This window comes from Podarcis liolepis (genome assembly GCF_965112155.1).
Source record: "Podarcis liolepis genome assembly, chromosome: 4".
In the NCBI taxonomy this organism is placed as follows: domain Eukaryota; kingdom Metazoa; phylum Chordata; class Lepidosauria; order Squamata; family Lacertidae; genus Podarcis; species Podarcis liolepis.
Genome location: NC_139558.1, coordinates 78,602,573 through 78,626,515, shown reverse-complemented (window position 1 = coordinate 78,626,515; position 23,943 = coordinate 78,602,573). Strand labels below are relative to the sequence as shown.

Genomic DNA, 23,943 nt, shown 5'->3' with positions numbered 1-23,943 from the left:
GCTGCTGTAAAATATTAAGCCCTTAAGCAATATAAATCTGCTGTCTGATTTTTGTTGCTTGATACATTTGCTATAGTTGCTTCTTAAAATCATCACCGTCGTGCTTTCTGTGAGGAAGTGGCTTTCCTTTTTGTTGTGATGTTAGGTTGGCTGGTACCTGGAGCAAAGGAGTCTTATTAACATCTCCAGAATAAACTTAACTCCGTATCAGTTGATTTAGGATCTTATAATCAAAGGAACATGCCCCATAAGCACATACAGTGGCCACTGCTAAATTATTCTTATTTGGAAAGTCAAGTGTCTTCTCATTCTAATCTTACATTGCAGTGCACATCATGGACTCTGGAAATATGCAGCCACATGAAACCATTATCACTGAAACACATAGTGATGACACATTTTCTTATATTTCCCAATGAAGGATGGCCAACAGCCTTTTATATAATGATTATCAACTATATTTTTTGACTTCACCCCTGGAGGCGCACTTCATTGTCTCTTGGGACAGGTGGAGGCCCATAACATTTTTATCCCACTTTTCAGACCATTATTGTCTCCCAAAGCGGTTAATACAAGAAGAGACACAGGCCCTGCCAGCAAGCTTACAAATGAAAATTACAATACACACAATTGAAGGGGATGGAGGGCAAAGGTAGAATGTTGAACTGCAAAGAATTGCCAGTTTGGGCCAGGGTGACCTTTTCTTGTTGATGTTCTTGCTTCAGTCACAGTTGGTGGCTCTTGTTCCTTGGGCCGATGGATGGGGCCAAAGTGTCCTTTCTCCTTGTTTCTGCAGCCTCAGGGAAACTTGTCAGTTAGAGCTGAGCACCTTTTCTGGCAGGGAGTGGAGAAGAAACACCATGCTCTTTCTTTGACATCAGAACATAAGAAGATCCTGCTGGCTAATAAACCATTTTCTTCTACTCTGTCATAGAATTGTAGAGTTAGAAGGTGAACCCAAGGGATATCTAGTCCAACCCCCTCAGATGCAGAAATCACAGCTTATTTATAGCTATTTATACCTTTATATCTATTGATTTGTGGAAATGTGATTTGTACATGAAAATTTGATTTCTATATGTGCTGTGTCTCTGTACATTTTATGCCATTTGGCCATGAGTTGAAGTTACGTAGCCATAGATGATGCTCTAGGGCAGCCTTTCTTAACCTGTGGGTCCCCAGATGTTGTTGAACTACAACTCCCATCACCCCTAGCTAGCAAGGCCAGAGCTCAGGGATGGTGGGAGTTGTAGTGCAACAACATCTGGGGACCCACAAGTTGAGAACCACTGCTTTAGGGTAACATTTCCCAGACATCCATAGTTCACATGGAACCAGACTAAAATATTAAAAAATGCATTTAAAACAGCAAGTCAGCAGCTGATTAGGTTAGCACATTTTGACATCTAGAGAAGCCTGGGTAAATAACTGAGTTGTAAGAGATATTTTATTTTTATTTTTTTAATAATTTTTATTGGGTTTTCACATTTTATATAGACAAAAACAAAACACATAACACCAAAACATAAAAAACAACAAACATGAATAGTTCCAGAAAATCTTATTTTCTAACCCTAGTCCTTGACTTCCCCCCACCCCCTCCCTTGCATCCCTGTTCCCAGGTTTATGTCAGCAAGTTAGCATTTCTTCCGTCTTAATATTAGTCCTTTTATAAAAACAAAAAATAAATTTTCCCTAAGTTGGACCCCAATTCTCTTCCCTCGATTTCTCATTTTTTCTTAAGTAATTTCCTTATTACTAAACCCCCTGGTCTTGAGTGTTGTTTAAATTTATACTTCCCTCCCTCCCATCCCCGCTTTGCGTCCTTTCCCAAGACATGTCCAAAGTAACAGTTTTTAGCCTGGATTCCGCACATCCGAGGCTCTCAAATCTATTTCAGTCCCTCTCCGCCGGTTTTGTTGGTAGTCCTCTTTGTCAGTCATCGAGTCTCGAAAGATTTCATTAACATTCAATCCAATCAGTCCATAGTCTCTTCCCATATTTAGAAGCAACTGCTGAAGAATTTCCACAAGGCCTGAGTCTTGGTGATGGTCAAGATCAAAGTCTATGTGGAGGCCCCAATTGTATTTCTTTATTTCGAGTTCCTGAATTCCATAAACTCCCAGGGCCTCCACTTTCGTCTTCTGTATCTTTCGTAGGCTTAAAATAGATTCCATCCAATGGTCTCCTTGCTTGTGTTCTCCAGATATCGGCTTCTGGTTAGTATTTTCCCACATAACTTGTTCTCTTTCTTGTTTTGTCTTCTCCTCTTCTTTGTTTGTTGTTTCAAATTCAGCTGTGGGTTCTTTCTCATTCAGGTCCTCATTACATTCAGCAGAGCTACTTGTTTCCAAATCCAAGGCCGTCAATTGTTTACTCATAGCTGTAGTCTGCTCCTGTAAGGTTCCCACCAGTGAAAACATCCTTTCGATTTCTCTCAGTATCTTTCCACCCACAGCCATTGTAATTCCACAGAATTCCCCCTAGAGGGAATCTGGTTACTGGATGGTCTTTTCTCCAACCATCCTCTGTCCTATTATTGTTTCTTTGTTTCCCAAAATTTTAGTTCAATTGTAGCTCCTTTTTATCCGGAGAGGTCTTAAGTAGCAATTTTTTCACTATTAACAGTCCATTTGACAGCTTTGACAGCTGTCAGATTCTGCTCCTCTATACAGGCTCCAAAGCAGATCGCTCCCGGGCTCGGGAGGGAGGGTTGTTTACCACAAAACAAAAACTCTTCCAACACTCCACTCTCCTGCTTAAATTTGCTTTTCCAAATCTTGGAAGTTACTGTCTTTTTTAAAACTCACCCTTTACAGGGTGGGCACTCCAGCTTAGCTCTTATATCGTTGCTCTGGATCGTCTGCAAGGGGGGGGGGATGGGGACTTCCTTTTGGCACACCCCCCGGTCGTCTCAAATTCAGAAGGTAAAAGTTTTTAAAGTTCAGTTCCAAATTACTCACGGGTTCTTTTTTCAATCCAAATTTCAAGGAAGGAAGTCAGCGCTCTCCGGTTATGGCTCGCGGCTTCGCTCAGCGGCGGTAGCGATCGACTCTCAGTGCCGCGCCGTCCCCCGTATCCCCTCCGTAGCCTTTAAAAAGGCTCATTGCGAATCAGGGGGGGCGCTTAAGGCACCCGCCGAGTCTTCAGTCCGCAGGCTTCCGCGCCTGCGGTTTTTAAGGGTCCCCGTGTCGCCGGCACGGCAAAGACCCATCCACCGCTGAGCCGATTCCCTCCGGAGCTCGGAGGGAATCCGCCATTTCCAGATCGCACCAACCCGGAAGTCCTGTAAGAGATATTTTACACACCCAACAGATGAAGTTGCCTGAACCTCCCAAGAGTTGGTGCTTTAACAGAGTTGGTGCTATAATTTGTTGGCTGCAGTCTCCTCTGATTATTCTAAAGGTTGATTTGGCCTATAGTAGTAGAGGTGGTCTGCTAGTTATACTGTACCCATATTGTTCAGCACATTATATGTCAATAATGAAACTGTGAGCTTGGCTCAGTAACCAATAGACAGCTAGTGCACATCCTTTAGCACCAGTGTAATATGTGTGTGTCTAGATGTATCCAGTGATTTTTTTCACTGTTTAGGGGTACAGTGCTACCTCAGGTTACATACGCTTCAGGTTACATACACTTCAGGTTACAGAAATAGTGCTTCAGGTTAAAAACTTTGCTTCAGGATAAGAACAGAAATTGTGTTCCGGAGGTGCGGCGGCAGCAGGAGGCCCGATTAGCTAAAGTGGTGCTTCAGGTTAAGAACAGTTTCGTTAAGAACAGACCTCCAGAACGAATTAAGTACTTAACCCGAGGTACCACTGTACTCTCATTTTGACTCAAGAAAATCACCCTTTTATAGTTCCAATCAGGAAAAATAAATACAGTAAATTGACAAAAGTACAAGATTCACAAAATGTTTAGGGGTATGTGTACCCCTGCGTCCCCCCAGAAAAGAGCATTGGATGTACCACTCAATATTCTAGCTGCAGCATTCTGTGCTAGCCATGGCTTCTGAACCAAGTGCACGGGCAGCCAAACACAGAGCATGGCACACTAATTTAACACTAATTTCTTGCTTTTTATAAGACACTAACAGGTATGGTGCAGAATCTGATCACAACTGAGACAGTGACACAAAGGAATAGGAGTTAATCCTCCCTCCACCTGCACAATGGTCCCAGTGAAGATCACGCTTCTCACACTCCTAGAAAGAGGCAGCCAGTTTTAATTGCAGCTTTTCCTTCAAGAGAAAAAACAAAACTGAATTTGGGGGTATAATTGGGATTGAGGCATAGGAATCACAGGGATCAACTGCCTTCCTATCTGCCACAGTCATGATTATGATTGTGCACCTGCTATTTCTTTTATTTTATTTAAAGGCACACGAAATGCAATTGCCAGTTTATTTTATTGACCCTGAGATTCTGAAGAAAGACAGTGGTGAGCTGGGGTTCCTAATTGGTGGGATATGGTAGGCATGGCTATGAAAGCATAACAATAGCTGAAAAGGCAGAAACCCCAGGATGCAGTGTTGTGGAAGAAGGGAGATGAATATTATTTTGCTGGGTGCATAGGACCTGGCTGTGTGTTTCTTCTTTGGAAAGAAATCGCTGTCTGTGTTGGGAAGTAGGATGATGCAGTTGTCTGCTTTTTGTCCTGAGCATGACTTCTTTTTCAGAGAGTGAACCATATCATTTTGAAGGATGGCGCATATATTGATACTATGTAGAAGAACACTTATAATGTATTTCTAATCAGAATGATTTAGAATTCTATAATGTGTTAAATACTGGCTGCCTTGCACCTGGTGTTGCTCGGGAATTTTTGAATTCAGTGGTTAAAATCACTGCAGTTTTGAAAGGTTCTGCCTGCCATCTTGATTCAGAATGGCATCCAGTTGTATACAACATAGACAAAAACCTGCTCCTTGATCTCAGGAACCGCCATGCAAATTTGATTACAGTATCTTAAGAGATTTCCAAATGCATAGCGGACAGGCAAACAAACAACTTTCCAAAATATAGCTAACTTCAGTACTAAGTTGCTAACTTCAGTGATGGGCATTGCAGTTGTGGTGCATTATATTGTTCATATTCTATCTTCTGTGTACAAATCTCCCAAGTTGGAGTGGTGGGAAACAATATGGATGTGGTTAGGGGGAATAGAGAGAAATATCACCCTTTGCCTTATGATAGATCTCTTGCAACTGCAGTGCTTTGGAGATTCTCACTTGTTGGGAGCACTTTTCATCTTCATATTGACAGGGAAATGTGAATAGACAAAATGTTACATTTTTATGGTAGTTAATAAGAATTTAGTTTACATCTTCAGTCTTTTGGCACTATGCTAAAGCTGAGAAGCCTTTATTTTATAATGAAACAAGTCTATTAGATCTTTATGAATCCTGAGGAAAACATCAGTATCTGTATTCAAAATTTAAAATGAACCAGATCTATCTGTTGAGAACTCTTTTGGCAGCGATTATTTTCCCTGTCATCTAAACTGTATTTCACTAGACCTTTCAGTACCTTTTGTTGATGAAACAAAGTTTATGAAATAAATTTCAAGATTATTTTCAGTAAAGCTGATGATATATGTTCTTTTACTGAGGTTATATCAGAAAATCAATATTTGTAAAATTGAAACAGTATAGGTTTGTATTGATCTATGTGGCTAAATCAAAACTAAAGGCTTTGTAACAGCTTTCTTAGACAGCCAGCTACCTACTAGTGGCAAACTATCAATTTTAGCTTTCTACTGATAAATCAGCTTGAAAATTGGATGTCAAATTTTTTTCAGTGAAGTAGTGATTTTTTTATGCCCTTTAACCTTCCCTTATATATTAGATAGGTTTATAAGGCTAAGCTTACCTTCCATAGCCAGTTGTAAAAAGAAGAGGAGACATTTAGATGGTATTGTTTGTATTTTTTCAGAGTTCTTGAAACCTAATATTATTTCCTCCTTTGTGTTTGCTTATGAGTTTGGAGAATAAATATTTTGAGATTTAAAAAAAATCATCTGTGATATTTCAGATGGATCTGTCTTTGACTCTATTTCAAGCAATGGGGATCAATCTTAAGATTTCAGGAATCATTTGCTTCCTAAAGGGGGAGGCTTGATATTTTGCATTAAATGATTGATTTCTTGCTCTGGTGTTAAGATTTTTAACAACTGTTCTAACTGCCAATTACAACTGTGCAATAAGGTGTTAGTTTGTAAGATTGCATGCGTGTTTTTTCTCCTTTCCCATTTTTATAACAGAGCAGATGGCAAGCGTCGTCTTAGAATGTACCTCAGTATGTTATATAGTCTAAAGTAGGCTATAAACCCTTTGACTATAAGGAATACGGACTTCTTCTGAGTGTAATGGTATAGTCCTTGGTGACATTTGACAGTACTATACCTTTATGCCTCTAGTCGAGACCATAAGTTAACTTAGGAAAGGGTATTGATTGCGAAGTTTTCTGCTGGATAATTACTTCTTGCTGGAGAAAAATGTGGTGTGTATTGATCTGGATGGAAGCATTTCAGTTGCAGTTTCCCTTGGTTAACAGTGAGTGTCATCTTTCAGCCATGATAAATGGTAACTTTGTGGCTCAGTATAATTACTTTGTGGTGAAATGAACCACTCAAACTCTTCTCCTAACCCCCTTTCCCCTTATCAAGGGGCTACCACAATCTTACGTTGCAGGCCATGATTTACTGAACTAATCATTTTCTTAATAGAACAAAGTCTTCTCCAGTATGTTTTGGAGTAAATATTATTATTATTTGAAGCAAATTGCTTTATTTTGAGTCTGTAACTGTGTTTCTCCCCTAGCTCTTGTCAGTTTATCTTGACCAGAAAAGGACCTTTCCCTTAAGGCCATCTTTTGACTTCAGTGATTGGATTCAGAGAACAATTTGAATGTGCAGTATTGTATCATGATTTCATCAGTGCAGAAATAATACTGTAACAGTCATTTTATTCAGTAGTCCCAGAGTCAATGAGGATAGGATGGACTAAAATCTAAATAAATATAAAAATGTAAACCACAATGTCAGTTTACAGCCACAGTATTTTGATGCAAACAATGCTATAATACATGTTGCATTTTGAAAACTAATGACTCTGGTTCCATGCCTTATATTTTACAGGACTACTTACTGTGTTACAACAACTACTACTGTCTCATTAAGCATACTGAAGAATAGGCTTATTATTGCCTTGGATTTGTTTCCAAAAGCCAATTTTAGTGTCTAATTCTAGGTCAATGACTCTGCTCACATACAAGTCCAGATTACATACCAGGGGCAGGATCTATTCTACTGCCAATTGGCCCCACAGTTAATTCTTCCTAATGTCTAACTTTAACTTAGCTTGAGGCTATATAGTTCTTTCCCTGGTGATTAGCTGACTGAATAATTCAGTTCATTTATATTGTTGCTAAGATATTTATAGACTATACTGTGACCCTATGTCTTGCTGCTTATAGTCTGTCTAAATTTAGCAGATTTAGTCATTTTCATAAATCGCCATTTTATGTAGGCCGTTGGTTGCCATTGGCAAATTCTCCATATTCTTGATGTTAGGCTGTTTGACACAGTGTTGTAAGGAGCCCATCAAGTTCATAGCTTGAATTTTAAAATGTAATTTCATGTACACATTAAACTATGTGGAATTTTGTGGTTTGGAGCAAGGAGGTTATGTTACATTTCAACTGTGCTGCCTCACACCAAAAAAAATCAGTTCCACTCCTGCATAAAACAACTAAACTAATTTCTGCTAGAGTTAACAAAGGTTTTGTGAGGACTGGTGGCAGTGGCATTTGTTCAAGTGGTGGTGCAGTGTTGTTAGTTCCGCTACTCAGATGTCTACACCTAACACATGGGAAGTGGATAGGCATCGGGATGGGACCAGCAGTGTGGCCACATTGTCCCTCTCTGTGGGTGGACTCATTTCACAAGTAATATTTGTTATTTTTGGTGCAACAAACATTATGGACGTTCTCAAAGCATTGCATACAATATGGATTGAAACAACCTAAGGAGAGTGTAGAAAATAAAGATTCTGCTCATGTGAATGAAATGCCTGCATGAAATGAAAGTTTATTTCTGAAGTGTGCCTCCTCTTCTTTTCACTGTTATTTTATCTATTAATATTTTATCTATTAGTTCCTGCCTCCCTTTAAAGCCCATATAAGGCAAAATTGCTTTTTCCTTCAGAAGGTATTGTGCTGTAGGTATTTGAAGTTACAATAAAAAACTTGTGCTGATTTTAAACCACAAACCCATATAACTTCATTTCAATTTAATTGTTAAGTTATAGAACAAAACAAAATAAGTTGAAAGAAAACAAAATAAGAAGCGCATATTTAGAAGCAGCTGATCAATTTGTAAAGAGAACCACTTTATCTGCTCTCTTTTCCTTTACAAAATCCAATAAACTGCTATTATATTCCTTTTAAATGGTTCCATTACTAGGATTCTATAACAGACTAATCTCTTCATAATTATAATAAATGCCTATAATCAAAGCAGGAACCATTTAAAATAGGAAGAAAGACTGTTTTCCATCAAACACTTTGTTGTTCTCTGACCTTTGGAGCATTAAGCTACAATATAACACTACCTATAGATACAACATAGCTTTTTCAACTTAGCTTGCTCAGATAAAAATAAGTGGTTGAGATCAATGAAAATGTGGATTGACATATTAATAGTTTGTTTGTTTTTCCTTTTCAACCTTTCTACAAAGTAGGAAGAATTAAATGGATAAGGACACTAGCATCTAACTGGGTATAAAATCTATGGAATTTAGATTGCAACCTTTGTAATTTAGTTAGAATGTAAAGATTCCTTTGAAAAGAAGAGCGATATTAGAAAACTCAATCAAAGTGAGCTGCACATACCACTGTTGCGCTTTATGAAAGTATTGTTTTCCTTAACACAAAAACTGGTATTGTATTCAGATGAACAAACAATCATTTCCAGAGACATTTAAGTAACTGAAGGCTGATAAGATTACGGGAAATGACTATATGTGATCAGAATGGCTTTCATCTGCATTTTGTTAGACCAAGCATTGATTTCACTTTTCAGCTGTGAACAGCAAGAGGCCAGCTGTGGCCAAAGGAGCGAGCAAGCAGTGAACTAGGGTCACAACAGAGAAAATGCAACACTTTTAACGATTACAGCTTAGCAAAAAAGATCTTCATGTTACAACCGTTTGAAAATTATGTATCCACTGGATCCGCAGACTTGTCAAAAATAGTGGATTTAAGTTCTGAGGAATTAAACCTTTGAACTGTAGTAAAATAAGTAAACATAATTATAAGGCAAAAACAAACAAAGTGGGTCAAATACAACTTCAAGGCAGAAACAAGTACATTTAACTTAGTATTCCCAGATGTGTTGAAGGGAAATTTACGAAAGTATTTTGAAAAACAAATTCCCATTTAAAAGTGTTTTAGATTCAGTGAAACTAACCTTTCTTCAAACCCTTCACAGTTGTCCTAAAATGTTCTAAAACTATTGTCAGGTATATTTTTAAATAGCTAGTGTTTTAAATAGCTAGCCGTTACTCAAAGAGCATATTAACGTACTTCCAGTCCATTGTGAATGGTGTAATACAAAATGTCTACTGAAATACTGATAGTACGCTAAGTGTAGCTTTAAAGGGACACAAATAACAACCTAGTGTATAGAGTACTAATAAGGTGTAATTTCTGGCAGCATATTTATTATTATTTGTATTTCCACATATGAGCGTTTTAACATTTATTTTCATTTAAATCACCATCCCTTTTTCTCCTATGCTTTCTGATAGCTTGAATCTAATTCCTATGCTTTGTGATAGCTTAAAAAAGACACTTAAAATGCAATGAATGCAACAATAGCCATACAAATATTAAGTCACAATCTCTACCTGTAAATTTGAATTTGACAAGAGGCAGGAAGGGAAAGTGTTCACACAGGAGGAGTTGCTTTCCCAGATGCTTACATCCCAGACTATCAAAAACAGCACCTTGAAATGGGCCTGGAAACCCCAAACCAGCCAATGAAATTGTCTCATTTAGTACAGGTTGGTTGTGTTACTGCCTTCCGGACGTAATAAGAAGGCAAGCTGTAGCATTCAGGTCCACTGCCTGCTGTTTCCATATCATCTTCAAGGGTAACCAGACACAAGCACATAACAGCAGTTGATCGGCCATCCACTGTCCTGTGGGAAGGATCCCAAGAGAAGCAAGCAGCACTTCAGAGTCTGCACTGGCTAGACCAGGCATAGGCAAACTCGGCCCTCCAGATGTTTTGGGACTACAACTCCCATCAACCCTAGCTAACAGAACCATTGGTTAGGGATGATGGGAGTTGTAGTCCCAAAACATCTGGAGGGCCGAGTTTGCCTATGCCTGGGCTAGACAATCCCTGCAGGGCTCATCTACCATCAACTGCCCTGATTACTTTTATATGTTGATATTGTTTCTTTGCTGTTGTTTTGCAATGTATTTCTTTTAAGCTGCCTCTGAAGGACCTGTAACCTAAAAGTCAGGATCTCTTGTAAGAATTGTAAGAAAGAAAATCACTTAATTTGCATCATTCCCTCTAATAGTAAACTTGGTCCCTAATTATCAAGTGAACAGTGCTAAGAAAAAACAAGGCATTGTTTCCCCATAGTAGTGAGCCTTTTTATCTGGGAATGTGTGTGAGCACGCGCACGCCGTGCGTGCGTGCGTGCATGTACACACAAACTTATCAATTGAAATAAATTCAAATTTTCCTTTTGCTGCCTTCAACCTTTTTGCGGGGTGGGGTGGGGAAAATGTTGCCAAAACATAACAGTACAGTCCTCAGATCCTGGATTTATTCATTTTAGTATAAGCAGCTCTCATTTCTAGTCTGGGGGAAAGGGTCAAAAAAGGAACAAGAAGTTGGGCAGACTGTGTGAATCTAACAATTAAGTCTATGAAGCCAGTTGGACCATTAAAGGTTGAAAGGGTCAGTATAATCCTAAGACATTTGCATTGTATAGCATAGCAGTTGAATGGTAGAGAAGAAGGAAGGGCTCCTCTGTGAGCCTCAAACAGCACTACAAGCTTCTAGCTTAAGGCTGCACAACATCAGTTAGGGGCCAGGGTTAAAATGCAACATTTTATTGTGAGACTCTACTTGTATTTTTCTCTTGTTAAACTTCTTTTTGATATCTTAATCAGTTGACTTAGAAGCCAGCAATTCATCCTGGCCATTAGTAAGAAATATCCTGTATCAAATCTGGACAAATTGTCTTAGCAAGTGGTGAAGCTCAAATATCTATTCTTAAATTTAAAAAAACAAAACCAAATAACATTGTGGAGGTTTACAAATACAATGGATCTTGAGCTCAATGTAGGTGAAAGCTTCCCTTAAAAAAATCTATTGGGTGGCAATTATAAATTGGCTGTGTCACATTGGGTTGTTTTGTACAAACTAAATTATAGAGAATCTCTTTATTATAGGACAGTGCAGCAAAACACAGCAATGGATTTTGTACTGTGTGCAGTAGCTTAATCAATTTCATTGCTCTCTATGCGAAAGAATGAGCTCTCTATATCTCTACCGATGACATAGGGAAATGAATAGAAAAATCAAAGGTTCAAAGTTTCTTGATTCAGAATGCAGCCATTTGACCCTGAGCAGAGTTTCTCTTAAATCTTCATATAAATAATGAGCATTAAAAGTTGCATACAGTGGCAGATATTTTCATATAAGTATAATGTACCTTAAATAGCACACTGAGTTTAAGGAACTTGATCAACAAGTTGAATTGCTAGGTTGAAAACCAATACATGAAAAGTTAAGTGGTGTATGTAATAATGAGTCAAATTGTATACCTTGATCTTAATTTTATGTAAAGAGATTGTATTTGCTTTTTGAATTGGCCTATATGGTCAATATATGCATGCTGCTAATACACTTCTTATGATTTTGTTGTCATATTTTTACACTTTACAACTTTAGTCTGTTGTCCAGTAATGTGCAAAAGTTACCCACCCATATTTTGACTTTATAATTTTAAAGAAGTTCCATTTGCAGCCTAATTAGCTTTTAAGTGTATCATCTATTTAGAAAAAAGAATGGACAAATAGTTGCATCCAATGTTGTCACATATCTGACAGAAGATTATTTAATCCACCCATTCAGTTTTCCCCACACCACTTTCTACTCTGCTCCAAAGGGTACCTCAACTTGCTGGAGTTAATTGGGAGAAGGACATGGGGAATTGGCAAAGATCACATCTTGCCTTCTGTTGGCAGAATCCTTTACTGGGTCAAAGTGCCCTCCATCAGTGAAGGAGCACAGTTGGATAAAACCCAAATGCATTTTAACATTTTGAAACAATTAAAGAAAACATTTGTTTCCTTCCACTGCCATCTCTTTTGCTATCTTCACTGGAGTATGTGAAGCTGATAAATTTCATAGTGAGGGCTGTAGAATTACAATTCTGAAGAGGATTCTTCTTGTGATGTTTCTGGAGATGGAGAAATGTGTAAAGTTTCAGTGGAATTGTATTTAGGTACAGGCCATCAAAACCTACACCCATCTCCAGTACTTATAAAAGGCTATCCTCAACCAACCAAAATATCTTTAACACCATGAATTCTCTGTACATCTGTTAGTAATATTCTTCTTTCCAATATGTCCCACCCATAATTTAAGAGAAGATTTATCTGTGTTCAGGTCTCCTTTTGGTGGCAAAGTTCAGTGTTCATCTTTTGAACAGTGGCAGTTTGAGCAGTCCTGCCTCTTTAAATTTCCGTAATGTTTACACTCCAGGTAACTTTAACAGCTTTCAGTAGTTACTTTACTTTTGAAGATAAACTGTTAAAAAAGATTACCTCACAAAGGCATTTGCTATTTTTACCAATACTTTAGTTGCTGAAAAGTAAATACTTCTCTGTCTCACTAGGAGTGTGCATTTAACTTAATGAATGCTAATTTCACTACAATATTTTAACGTTTTATAATATAAAACTTCTGTGTTTTAGAAAAAACTTAGTCCTCAAATTCCCATAACCCCCCATCTCTCCTCCCCTGTATCATTAGTAAGTGGCTTTTTCTCATCACTTTTCCTCACAGTGTGTTATAAAGCAACAGTATTCCTAAAAAATTAAACCAGCTAACCTAAACAAACACTTCATCTTAGAGTATATTTTACCCTGTATGTTTTTGTATGTGTGTGAGAGACTAATCCTTAGTTATTTCTTGAAAGTGTGCCTTTATTTAGTGAGAACAATATAACAGAAACGTGCACATGTGTTATGGAATATGGATTTGTGTGAAAAGTGATTGAAATAGCTGGAATACGTTCAAACAGAATGGGAGAAAATTGATGGCTTCCTGATCCAAGTTCTACTGAAACTAATTAACCTCTGTGTTTTGTTGACTTCAGTGTGATTTTGATAGTTTCTTGAAAGTGCTGTGCCTTAATCCATGTGATCATACTTACAAGTGTTAACTGAAGTAAAGGTTGATCAATCATCCATCATGATATCAGATTTTTACCAAAGGTATATGGATATTAATTTTAGTTGTAATAACATCAGAGAAGAAATATGTTTTAAAGTACAGCCGTTTTTCATTATCTTCTTTAAACTGTAGAGGTAAACTACATTATAGGAAGCTAGAACTAATATAAAGGTCTTCTCCTCCAACAACTACAGGTGAATAGCTAGCCAAATGTGGTCTAACAATAGATTTTTGCAAATAAGCAATGGTGCTTGGATACACATAAGTACCACACTTTGGAGTGATTATATGCTGTGATCCTATACATGTATAACTGGATGTAATTCCCATTGGGCTCAATATACCTGTGCAGAGGATTGCAATTCGTGTATCATACTAATATAAAGGACTTCAGAAGGATCTGATCAAGTGACAGAATAAGTAGCTGGTTATCTTTTCTGACAAGTATTACAAAATACGATATAACATTTCAACCATTTTGGATGTAGACACTTGGACAATAGGCGACTGTAAGCACAAAAATGATAGAAAATGTCCATGCAAACAATATATCTATAGGATTAGTATGCTCCCAGCTATATAGTGATATAGGCCGCTAAATGGACATTTCTGCTTGCTGTGCAACAGTAAAGAGAAAGCAAACAGTGTTGGGCAAAGTGTTTGAAGAGTGGACTTCACTGGTATTCTTTCACCAGTACTGTTTGGGTCATGTTTTACACAATAAGTACACACAAGCTGAAATTTCTAAGTGGGAACAAAACATTATTACAGACCCATAGAATCTGCACCCTGAGATTATCCAGCTACTGTCGCATATAAAATAACTGTCCTCATATGTAATGATTTGTGTGAATGAAGAAAATAAATATAAAAGGAAGGCATCAAATTTAAAAAATTTCAATATACGTAATTAACCCGTTGAGTCTATCTCAGCATATCATTGAAACAAAGAGAATGGTAAGAATTAAAGTTTTGTATCAATTAGATTTGCCTTGATAAGACTGGATATTTTTTCTGAAAAAATATTAAACCCTCATGCTTCAGTGCATAAGACAACTGCTAACTGATGGAGGTTAAGTGCAGCCTATCTCTGGCGTGACATTTATTCCATAAATGTCAACTACAAAGTTTCTTGCACCTTCCTTGAAAACATCTGTGTTTTGCCTGTTTTCAGACTGACTTAGTTGAACCAGTTGTCCAGTTAAATGTCTTACTTGCTTTCGGGTAGAGTTCCTTTGTGAGATACCATTTCTATATATCTATCTAAATACGTCTTTATTGGCAACAGATTTAGCTTTTTCCAATGTTAGTTTCTGAAAAATGAGATGCCATAATTCATTTTCTCAAGGCAAATGATCGGAATAGGCGTTTTCTTAGTGGGACTTCCCATTTTCCCACTTGCATGTCAACACCAGTAAAGTTTCTGCCAACAACAGGTTTCTTGATCTGATTGCTTACAGGTAACTATATACACTAATGTAATAAGCAATGAAGGACCAAGACATGTTTCAAATTACTAATTTGGTTCTCTTTAAAAGGAAACTATTAGGCTTGTTAGATCTTTGTTTCAGGTTAAAAAAAAATCATACAGAGTTGTGAAAAGATTTTGACTTGCTCTTTGCATTTCATTAACAATTTCTTAGTGTCTTTCATATTGAAGTGACCTTCTTGCAAATAGATACTGTAGCTTTCATTGGCTAATTCTTTACTTGCACCAGCCAATGGCAGTAATATTTTCATCCCTACTGGGGGTCAAATTATATTGGTTATCACTTTTTTAAAATGCAGTTCTGTAAGTGTGCATACCAGTGCACGAAAGAAGGTGAACACAGCGCTGCAGAGGAAGGATGGAGAGGTTCGGAATTTATTGCATATGTATAAAGTTAAAAATTTAGTAAGAGTTGTGTCTCCGGTATCCTCTGTGTTAATAACAAAGCTGTTAAGCTGGATCTGGATCTTGTCTATAAAGGCAATCCCCAATTTGCATGGGGGTTGTGTTCCAGGTCACCACCCACGACAGCGGAGCGCACATAAGCCCACTCCAGCCTGTTATTCCCCCTCCCCTGTTGTGTCTCCTTTTCTGGCCACTTCCAGGTCACCGCAATGTGCTTGTGCATGGTTGCACGTCAGTTGGACACATGTAAGACTTTTGCTGCCTGTTTAGGCAGGAATAGCCATAGGAATAATTTGCTGTCTTCCATTGTACATATCACATTTAACATGGACTTATGTCCCCACTTCTAGTTGCCTGTGCAATCTGTCCAGTAGGAAAAATAGATGTTGATAGATCAGGTGATCCCAACCTACCCATAGCCTACAGTGGCGTTCATGGGTGCCAGTTCACTTTCAAGTTTATATATGTGGGGAGAGCAAGGTGTGTGAGAATGTGAGGCTGGCTTCTATGCCCACTGAGTGTATAACCTACTTGTAGGGTATCTGTCTGTCTTTCTGTCTCACTCTCTCTCAAATCTATGGGCACAGGAGGGGTTAAGCACCCATCCACTCCCATGCTAACGATCCCTTGCAACTGCCTCCCCATCCCACATTCCCACTTTCACAACTTTTTTTATCATTATAAAGTCTAATTCTGAGAGAAGCAGGTGTGATTTAAAGATGGATAACTACTGAAACTTATTCTGCATGAACCATCATGGTGACTCTCCAGTCTTCCTGCCCCTCTCTTTTACATTTTTGTATTTATTTTGTGTAAAGACTTGCATTTGTGAAGGCATAAAAGAGCCAAGATTAAGGTACATTCTAGTGCCATTCATACCCTACTATATCAGTAAATTTATAATTTACATGCCAAATACTAATTTTGTTTCCTTCCCACCCCCCTTGTTTGCTGATGTAGTAAGACAGAGGTTTAAGCACTATCTTGTTCTGATCACCCATCATATTGACATGGAACCTGTAGATAAAATAATAATAGTTAGCATTTTGTCAGTGCCATATTGCAAATTTTGAGATTCTTGACTGTTCCCATATTTAGTAACTAAATTTAATATAAATGAATGCATGTATTTGCACGTTTGGTAGGATATGGGTTAACAATGGTTTCTGAATCATTCTGTGAAACTTTAATATTGGTTCTGAATGCAAAACAGGCAGTGTAAAATGATGATGGCCATGGTTGTTAATGACTTGTTTTAGCTGGGAGCTATAAAATCATCCAAGGACTCTGTTGGTGTTGGAATAATAATTTACCTAGACAATTACCACATGGTGGAATTTTTTGCAGCTCTAATTCAGAGTTATTAATAATGAATAAAATTGCAATTTTCTCAGGTTGCTGGGGGCAATGGGGAATTATTTCAATGAATATTTCAGCACATTATTTTAATCATAGTTCCACAAAAATTCAAGTGGGCAATATTTTATACTTTTAAGTTTAGTCTGCTAAGAGACCATAATCATTAAATTGCAAAATATTTGCTCTTAGGTCCATTCTATGATTTACAATCTTTTTTTTAAAGAAACACTGTAGAAGAAAGCAAGCTGTGTCATTAATACTTGTAATTTGATGCTGCATTTGTTAATGGGCTTGCTCTGATTAATGTTTTTTTGCAGTAAGCAGAGGGGTTTGAGAAAGTTGAATCCTTAAATGCTTCAATGAAAGTAAAGAAGTACTCAAATACTGCACTTTAATAATATATGTTGTAACATTTTCCTTCTACTCACTGAAAAAATTAAGGAAATGTTTTATTGAGCTGCTGCTCCTTCTCTGTATCCCAGTGTAGTAGACACTAATCTTTTTTTATTATTCTTGTTATTATTTTCTTAGCCAACTGCATGATTTCTGGCGCTTAGATTATTGGGAAGATGACCTGCGTCGACGGAGGCGGTTTGTTCGCAATGCCTTTGGCTCCACCCATTCTGATGCATTGCTCAAAGCTGCGGTGGAATATGGTCAGTACTCATTGTAACATACCCACTCTCTTAAAAAGCTTTATTTTTATTTGTAAGATGTTTCTGAGAACCATCCACTTTACTCCCTTTTTCCTTTTAGTACCTTTTTGGCCTTGCATGAAAGATACACATAGCTACAAGCTTTGTAGGGTACTTAGTGTTTAGAGCTCCTACTTCCGAGGCCCATCTTATCCCTGGGAAGGAACTGACATGTTACTCAAACAGGAACATGGCTGTAAACATGAACCCCTATTGTGTTCAGGTAAAGGAGAGGTTCTGGGTGCAGTGATTTTACTCAGTTATGGTTAAGGTTGCTAGCACTTTACTGGATACAGCAATCTGAGGTTGCTGTCCTGTTGGACAGGAGTAGTAAGGGAAAATACATGAGAAAGTGGAACGACATCATATTGTAGAGTGCGAGGGGGGGGGGGAGATTGTCAACAGTATGTTCCAATGGAGGATATTTATTAGCATGTCTCATTGGTGAAGGATTTGCTCGTAGCTACAGCAGTGTCACAGGCTAGTAGTGGGCAGCAGATATGAGGATGCAAGATGATGTAAAAAACAATAATTTTGTAAGTTGTGTGTCTTTGTTTCTCAGTTTGACCCTTTTATTCTGGCTTGCTTTATTTGATGCTTCAGTGTGCTCTAAACCGCTTTGAGGGTTTTTTTCTGAAAAATATAAAGCGGTATAGAAATGAATTGAATAATAATCAGACCATTGTCTAGAAAGAACAATGTAGCAGAGAGAGGTAAGCCAGCCAGTTAGTTGCTATGTCAGCCAAGAAGGAGCTATCTATAGGCCAAGTTTGGTCTGTGGGGATCTGTTATCTACCTCAAATAAATAAATGAATGTTCTTCATGTGTACACCCCCCACACACACGCTTAATGATATTGAAATGAACTCTAATCAGTCTTTGCTATGGTTGAATATTTCCAAGTTTGCAAAGTGTTCATTTTCAGAAACGTTTTGCGATTCCACGCTGTAATTAGTTCTGATTAAAGTTTCCAGGGGCTTTCCCCCATAATATACAAATATTTAAAACTCACAAGGTGAGCAACCAAACAGTGATATGAAGTAGGACCTTAGGAAACATTTTATACATGTGCCTCATGACCACAGAAATCTCTACCAAACCATTAGGTTGCCCTTCTCTATAACCACAAACATTAGATATTGGATTTGGGAGTTTATTTTGTTTTTAAGATGTACTAAGATTCTAAAGGTTTTGCTGAAACTGCTGTATTCCACTTCAAAATTATACTTCACACTTAATAATAATAATAATAATAATAATAATAATAAATTTTTATTTATATCCCATCCTCCCCCAGCCGAAGCCGGGCTCAGAGCGGCTAACAACAATAAAAGTAACACAACATTCTAAAATCAATTCATTTTAAAATCAGTTCAAAATCAAATTAATGGCAACCATTGGGCTAGAGTTCTTTGAGGGGGTCAGACTGTGCCTTCACCAAAGGCCTGGTGGAACAGCTCTGTCTTGCAGGCCCTGCAGAAAGATGTCAAGTCCCGCAGGGCCCTAGTCTCTTGTGGCAGAGTGTTCCACAAGATCGGGTCCATGCTATTATTTGTTCTGTGTAGATATTTCAGAGCCCTTTGATACAACTCTGTGTGTGTGTGTGTGTGTGTGTGTGTGTGTTCCCGTTAATGTTCATGAAGTATACACAGAACCTGTGAATCACTATTTTTAATCCTGGTTTGAATTAGTAAAATAATGCTATCTTGGGGACTTTGTATACTACACTCTTAAGCAGTGCTATTTTTCTACAAAAATAAGTGTCAGAGCTCACCATGAACTTCTCCCTTGTTCTCTTAGAATGACAAAGGCTTCTATCTGAAAGGTGCCGGAGCTGAGCTCCAGCTGGAAAACAAAAAGCCCAGCTCTTAAGTATTACCGTATTTTCCGCCCCATAGGACGCACTGGCCCATAGGGCGCACCTATTTTTTTGGGGGGGGAATAAAGGGGGAAAATTATTTTTTCCCCCCCAGGTGCGGGGCTGGGGTGGGGGAAGCCCGAGCTTCCCCCGACCCCAGCCCCCAGAACAGGCTGCTATCCGCAAGCCTAGGGAGCGCGGAGGGAATTCGCGTCGGTCTCCCCAGGTTTGCGGAGAGCTGCCCGAAGCCTGGAGCGCGCTTCTCAGCGCACCCCGGGCTTCAGGATGCAGGCAGCTCTCCGGAAGCCTTGGGAGACCGGCGCGACTTTTGCGCACCAACCCCTCTCGCTCTCCAGGCTTCAGCGAAAGCCTGTGTTCACCCCATAGGACGCACACACATTTCCCCTTCATTTTTGCAGGGGGGGAAGTGCGTCCTATAGGGCGAAAAATATGGTATATAGTTACTTACTGGAATATAGGATGCTTCCTTCTACTTCTTTAGACCAAGGGTCATCTGAGTCGGTATTGGCTACACCAGAGACAACTAATGTGGTACCCTTCAGAAGATGCAAAGTGTAGCTCCCATTATCCCTAACCATTGTCCATGCTGACGAGAGCTGATGGGAGTTGTAGTCCTCAACATCTGGAGGGCACTGGTCTGCAAAGACTTGCAGTGACTCTCCAGAGGTTTCAGGCAGTCCTTCCATTCCTACCTCGAGGTATCAGGGATTGCAATTGGAAGTCACATTCATAACATGACCCTATTCTACTTAAACCGTCACAGAGAATCCTGGGCACTGTTCCTTGTTAAAGGGTGCTGACCTCAGAGAGCTACAGTTTGACAAACTACCGTTCCAGTGACTGTCAAATACAGTGGTACCTCAGGTTACAAACACATCGGGTTACAAATACCTCGGGTTCCAGACTCCGCTAACCCGGAAGTAGTACCTCGGGTTAAGAATTTACCTCAGGATGAGAACAGAAATCTTGTGACGGCAGCATGGCGGCAGCAGGAGGCCCCATTAGCTAAAGTGGTACCTCAGGTTAAGAACAGTTTCAGGTTAAGAACGGACCTCCGGAACGAATTAAGTTCATAACCAGAGGTACCACTGTACTGTAGTGCTTTAAATGCAACATCTGTTTGTACAGCTTTTTGTTCTATACTAACATATAGCCCTCTCTCAAAGCTGGCTTGTGTCACACTGGGCATTTTATTTTATTTGTGTTTTATAGAGAAGAGGAAAGACAGTAAAGTGGAAAGATAGTGGGCATAATGAGACAAAACCAAATAAGAGGGTGAAAGAAGCAGGGAGGAATGAAAAGAAGCAGTAATGTATTTGGGCTAAAATTAGGTCCTGATCTGTACAGGGTGAAGACTATTGATCACAACTGTGGAGCTGTATAAGATATACATTGGCATAGCTGTAGTGTCAGATTGAATCGTGTACCTAGAAGCAAGCAATCTAAAACTGAGGGGTGCATGTGGAGCAGGGACAGCAAGATTTTCAGCCAAGCATGTTTAGGGCCAAGCACCCAGCAAGTGAGTATACAAGGAAATGGGATTAAGAGGTATAGAAAACTCCCCCCCCCCAAAAAAAATAGGCCCTTGCCGAGTAAAATTAAGAGAACCTCATATTGTTTTCCCAATATTGTATTCAGATAAAGAAGAAAATAAAACTGGCACATATGTGGAGAAATGTTGTCTGTGTCACTATTGGTTATATTTCAGATCACAACAGAAGGAAGTCGCCACTTACGCGGTACTAACAGAAATGTTTCTGAAGCTTTCAGTATCAAAATTAACAACAGCCTTCTAGAGGAATTTAAAACAGCTTGCTGCGAGATTAAATCCCATAGATTTTACCTTGATGGACTTTTTGAGGCTTGTGCTTATGGATTTTAATATTAAAACTTTTAGTTGACCTTACTCTATAAGAAAACATCCTTAACACTGATGTTATTTTTATGCCTCTTGGTGATACTAATGAGTTGAATAATTTATGAGGTTGTCATGTGAAAAGGATTTGGTGCAGCTTGATGTATTTTCAGCCTCTGGTGCTGGAATGTGATTAATAAAGCGCTAGAAGCACAGATTTTTTTTTTCCATGGGGCTTAACTTTCATTAGGGATTTTTCATCAGTGTTATTTTGATAATTTTTATAGCTGTCTGGTATAGTAGCAAAATTACTCTTAGTTTTAAGAATGAAAATCACATTAGACAAATAAAACATTTTTTTGTTTTAAAGGGAGGTAGTTTACTCGCCTCGGATATCTTCTTAGTGGAAAATGACAGAGTAATGAGTCGCATAACGCATTTTTTTTGGGGGGGGGTTGTTGTTTGTTAAATCTTGCCTCTAAATGTAGTACCATGAATGCTGCTTTGAGTATCCATATAATAGTGGGAAACATCTTAGTAGTTTTTCGTTATCTACATTGACTGTCAGTTATCATTTAGGGGGGTTGTGCATAAATATTGCAGCAAAGGAATGTTTAGTCAAAGCCTAAGTCAGCAAGCTCCTCTGTGTCTACGATCAAAGGCATCAGCTTAAATAGGTCTGATCAGGCATTGCAGACGAGGGCAGGCAGCTTCAGCCGAGCAAAAAACACAGAGCAAAGATGACAAAATTAATCAGTCATTTCTCTGGCAATAAATAACAAGATATGCTGAGGTCTGCAGATGAGAGAATTTCTAGGTTCCTTGGAGATGTGCCTGCTTAATACCCGATTTATCTAAGCTTGCACAGCCATCAAGATATGACCTTGATGAATAAAAGAGCACTCTCTAACTAATCTCGACTTAAATCGGTATTGATAGTGAATGCTTGGATACAGTAACAATATGATAGTCACAGTCACCAAAGAACAGGGAAGTCTCGAGAATGGCAAAAATTGTCTGTGACTTTTTGCACCTGTTCGGGGGGAGAACGTCAGCTGTTAACTAGAAAGCGGAAACACACAAAAATGTGGTGAAGATTACTTAGATGGGTTTCTATATATTCTATATATTCCTAAAAAAACATAAGAATCTTTGATTCTTTGTAAAATGCATCCAATTAATCTTTTGTGGGGGAAAAACTTGATATTCAGTTTGAGGGGGGGTCATATGTAGCCCCTTCCTACTGCTGCAGGCACAGCCACAGAAGGAAGCCAGAGGTTGAAAGGATTGGCATTGGGCAGCTTAGACCTTCCCCTTTCCACCCCAGCTGCTTCCAGTTCCTTCCTCTCTACCCACCTGCCAGCCCCAAAGACCTGCCCACTCACCAGGCCAGATCACACCCTCTCCCCTTAAAGCTCAGCCAAACCACGCCTCTGCCACACCACTGGACTGGGCAGCTCCCCAAGAACCATCCTGCTCTTCTTCTATTTCCCTCCTCCTTGGTCTCCAATGCTGCTGCAACCAAAATGGCCTTGTTGTGAAGCACACAGCGGCAGCATGGTTGCTGGGGAACTTTCCCAGATTTCTGTTCCTTTGTGGCTTGCCTAGGACACCCACCACGCATGCTGCTTTCCTGGGACACCCATTCCCTGGGCTGTCTGCCTACCTGAAGCAGTCATCTGCAGTTCTTATGACAATTCTTACAATTATATGCAAAGATAGCAGCTCATCATTGAGAACTTTTTTCTGTAAAATTATATATTATATTTTTTTCCAAATCAAATTTCATTTTCTTTTGTTTCCTTTCATTTTGTGCTTGTGTGTGTGAGAGAGAGAGAGGGAGGGAGGGAGGGAGGGAGGGAGGGAGAGAGAGAGAGAGAGAGAGAGAGAGAGAGAGAATGTTGCAAATTATGACACAGTCCCCAGAGTACAGTGGTTTGTTAACAGTACAACTGTTAGTGTTCTAAGCAGTTTATGCAATCCAGCAAGGTCAAAATGACCGTGAACTGTGCAGAAAGCTGCTTGTATAATTTCCTTGCCAATAGGGATTATGTGAGAGTTCGGCTGAGCTTGGCTTGGACCTGAGTCCAAACTGGATTTGAGCCTTCCAATCTATAAACTTCCATTTCTGGGCCTTCCAGATACTAGCACTTAGCAAAGGAACCTGCCTTATTAATTTCTTCCGTTCCGATGCAAGCTAATTCACTGTGAAGCAGCTCCATCCCCTAGCACTGAGATGGTGTGCGAGAGGAGAATCACTGCAGGTATAAAATGGGAGAGAGGCCTGACTCCCTTGATCCTCAGTGGGGCTATCCACAGACATCTAGCTTTTGGTTTCCAACCCCAGATTTGCTCCACGACACACATGCATACATCAATCCCCTTAGGAACTAAATACAAATACCCCTTTGGGAAGTGAGGAGGTTCCTGACAATGGCCCTCAGATTGGCTCAATACAATTGCTTGAGCATGTATCATTTGGGGCAGCAAAATTCCATGTTCATACAAGACCTTTTGAAAGCTCACTGATTTATACTTGCCACGTGGATATAAGTTTTCGTGATTCTGTGTATTCTCTCAGATGGTTGTGTTGTAAATTGTGGATATATGAAGGTCTCATGTATGTACTTTGGCACAGGAGTTTCATAAACTGTGGATCAGCTTCCAAGAACATATCTTTACTTGGTATGTGGATGGTCTATAATCAAGAAAGCACTATTGAGTTGTCTCAACAGTGGTGATGAAAATAAAGGTGGCCCCTAATATATGCATG

At 39.0% G+C, this 23,943-nt stretch overlaps 1 protein-coding gene and 1 long non-coding RNA gene across 7 annotated transcripts in view; one reads left to right on the top strand and one right to left on the bottom strand.

Annotated features, from left to right (window-relative positions):
- Window positions 1–23,943, top strand: part of NBEA (neurobeachin) — a 356,767-nt gene that overhangs the window by 155,825 nt on the left and 176,999 nt on the right. For all 6 annotated transcript variants that reach the window (XM_083498846.1, XM_083498847.1, XM_083498848.1 and 3 more), the window contains one exon: window positions 17,273–17,397. In XM_083498846.1, coding sequence (XP_083354972.1) covers window positions 17,273–17,397 — 125 coding nt within the window. The remainder of the gene's footprint in view (window positions 1–17,272; window positions 17,398–23,943) is intronic.
- Window positions 17,753–20,064, bottom strand: LOC310704965. The gene is made up of 3 exons (XR_014525127.1): window positions 19,764–20,064; window positions 19,189–19,281; window positions 17,753–18,043 (listed from the first exon to the last, which is right to left on the bottom strand). It is a non-coding gene; the product is annotated as an uncharacterized lncRNA (long non-coding RNA).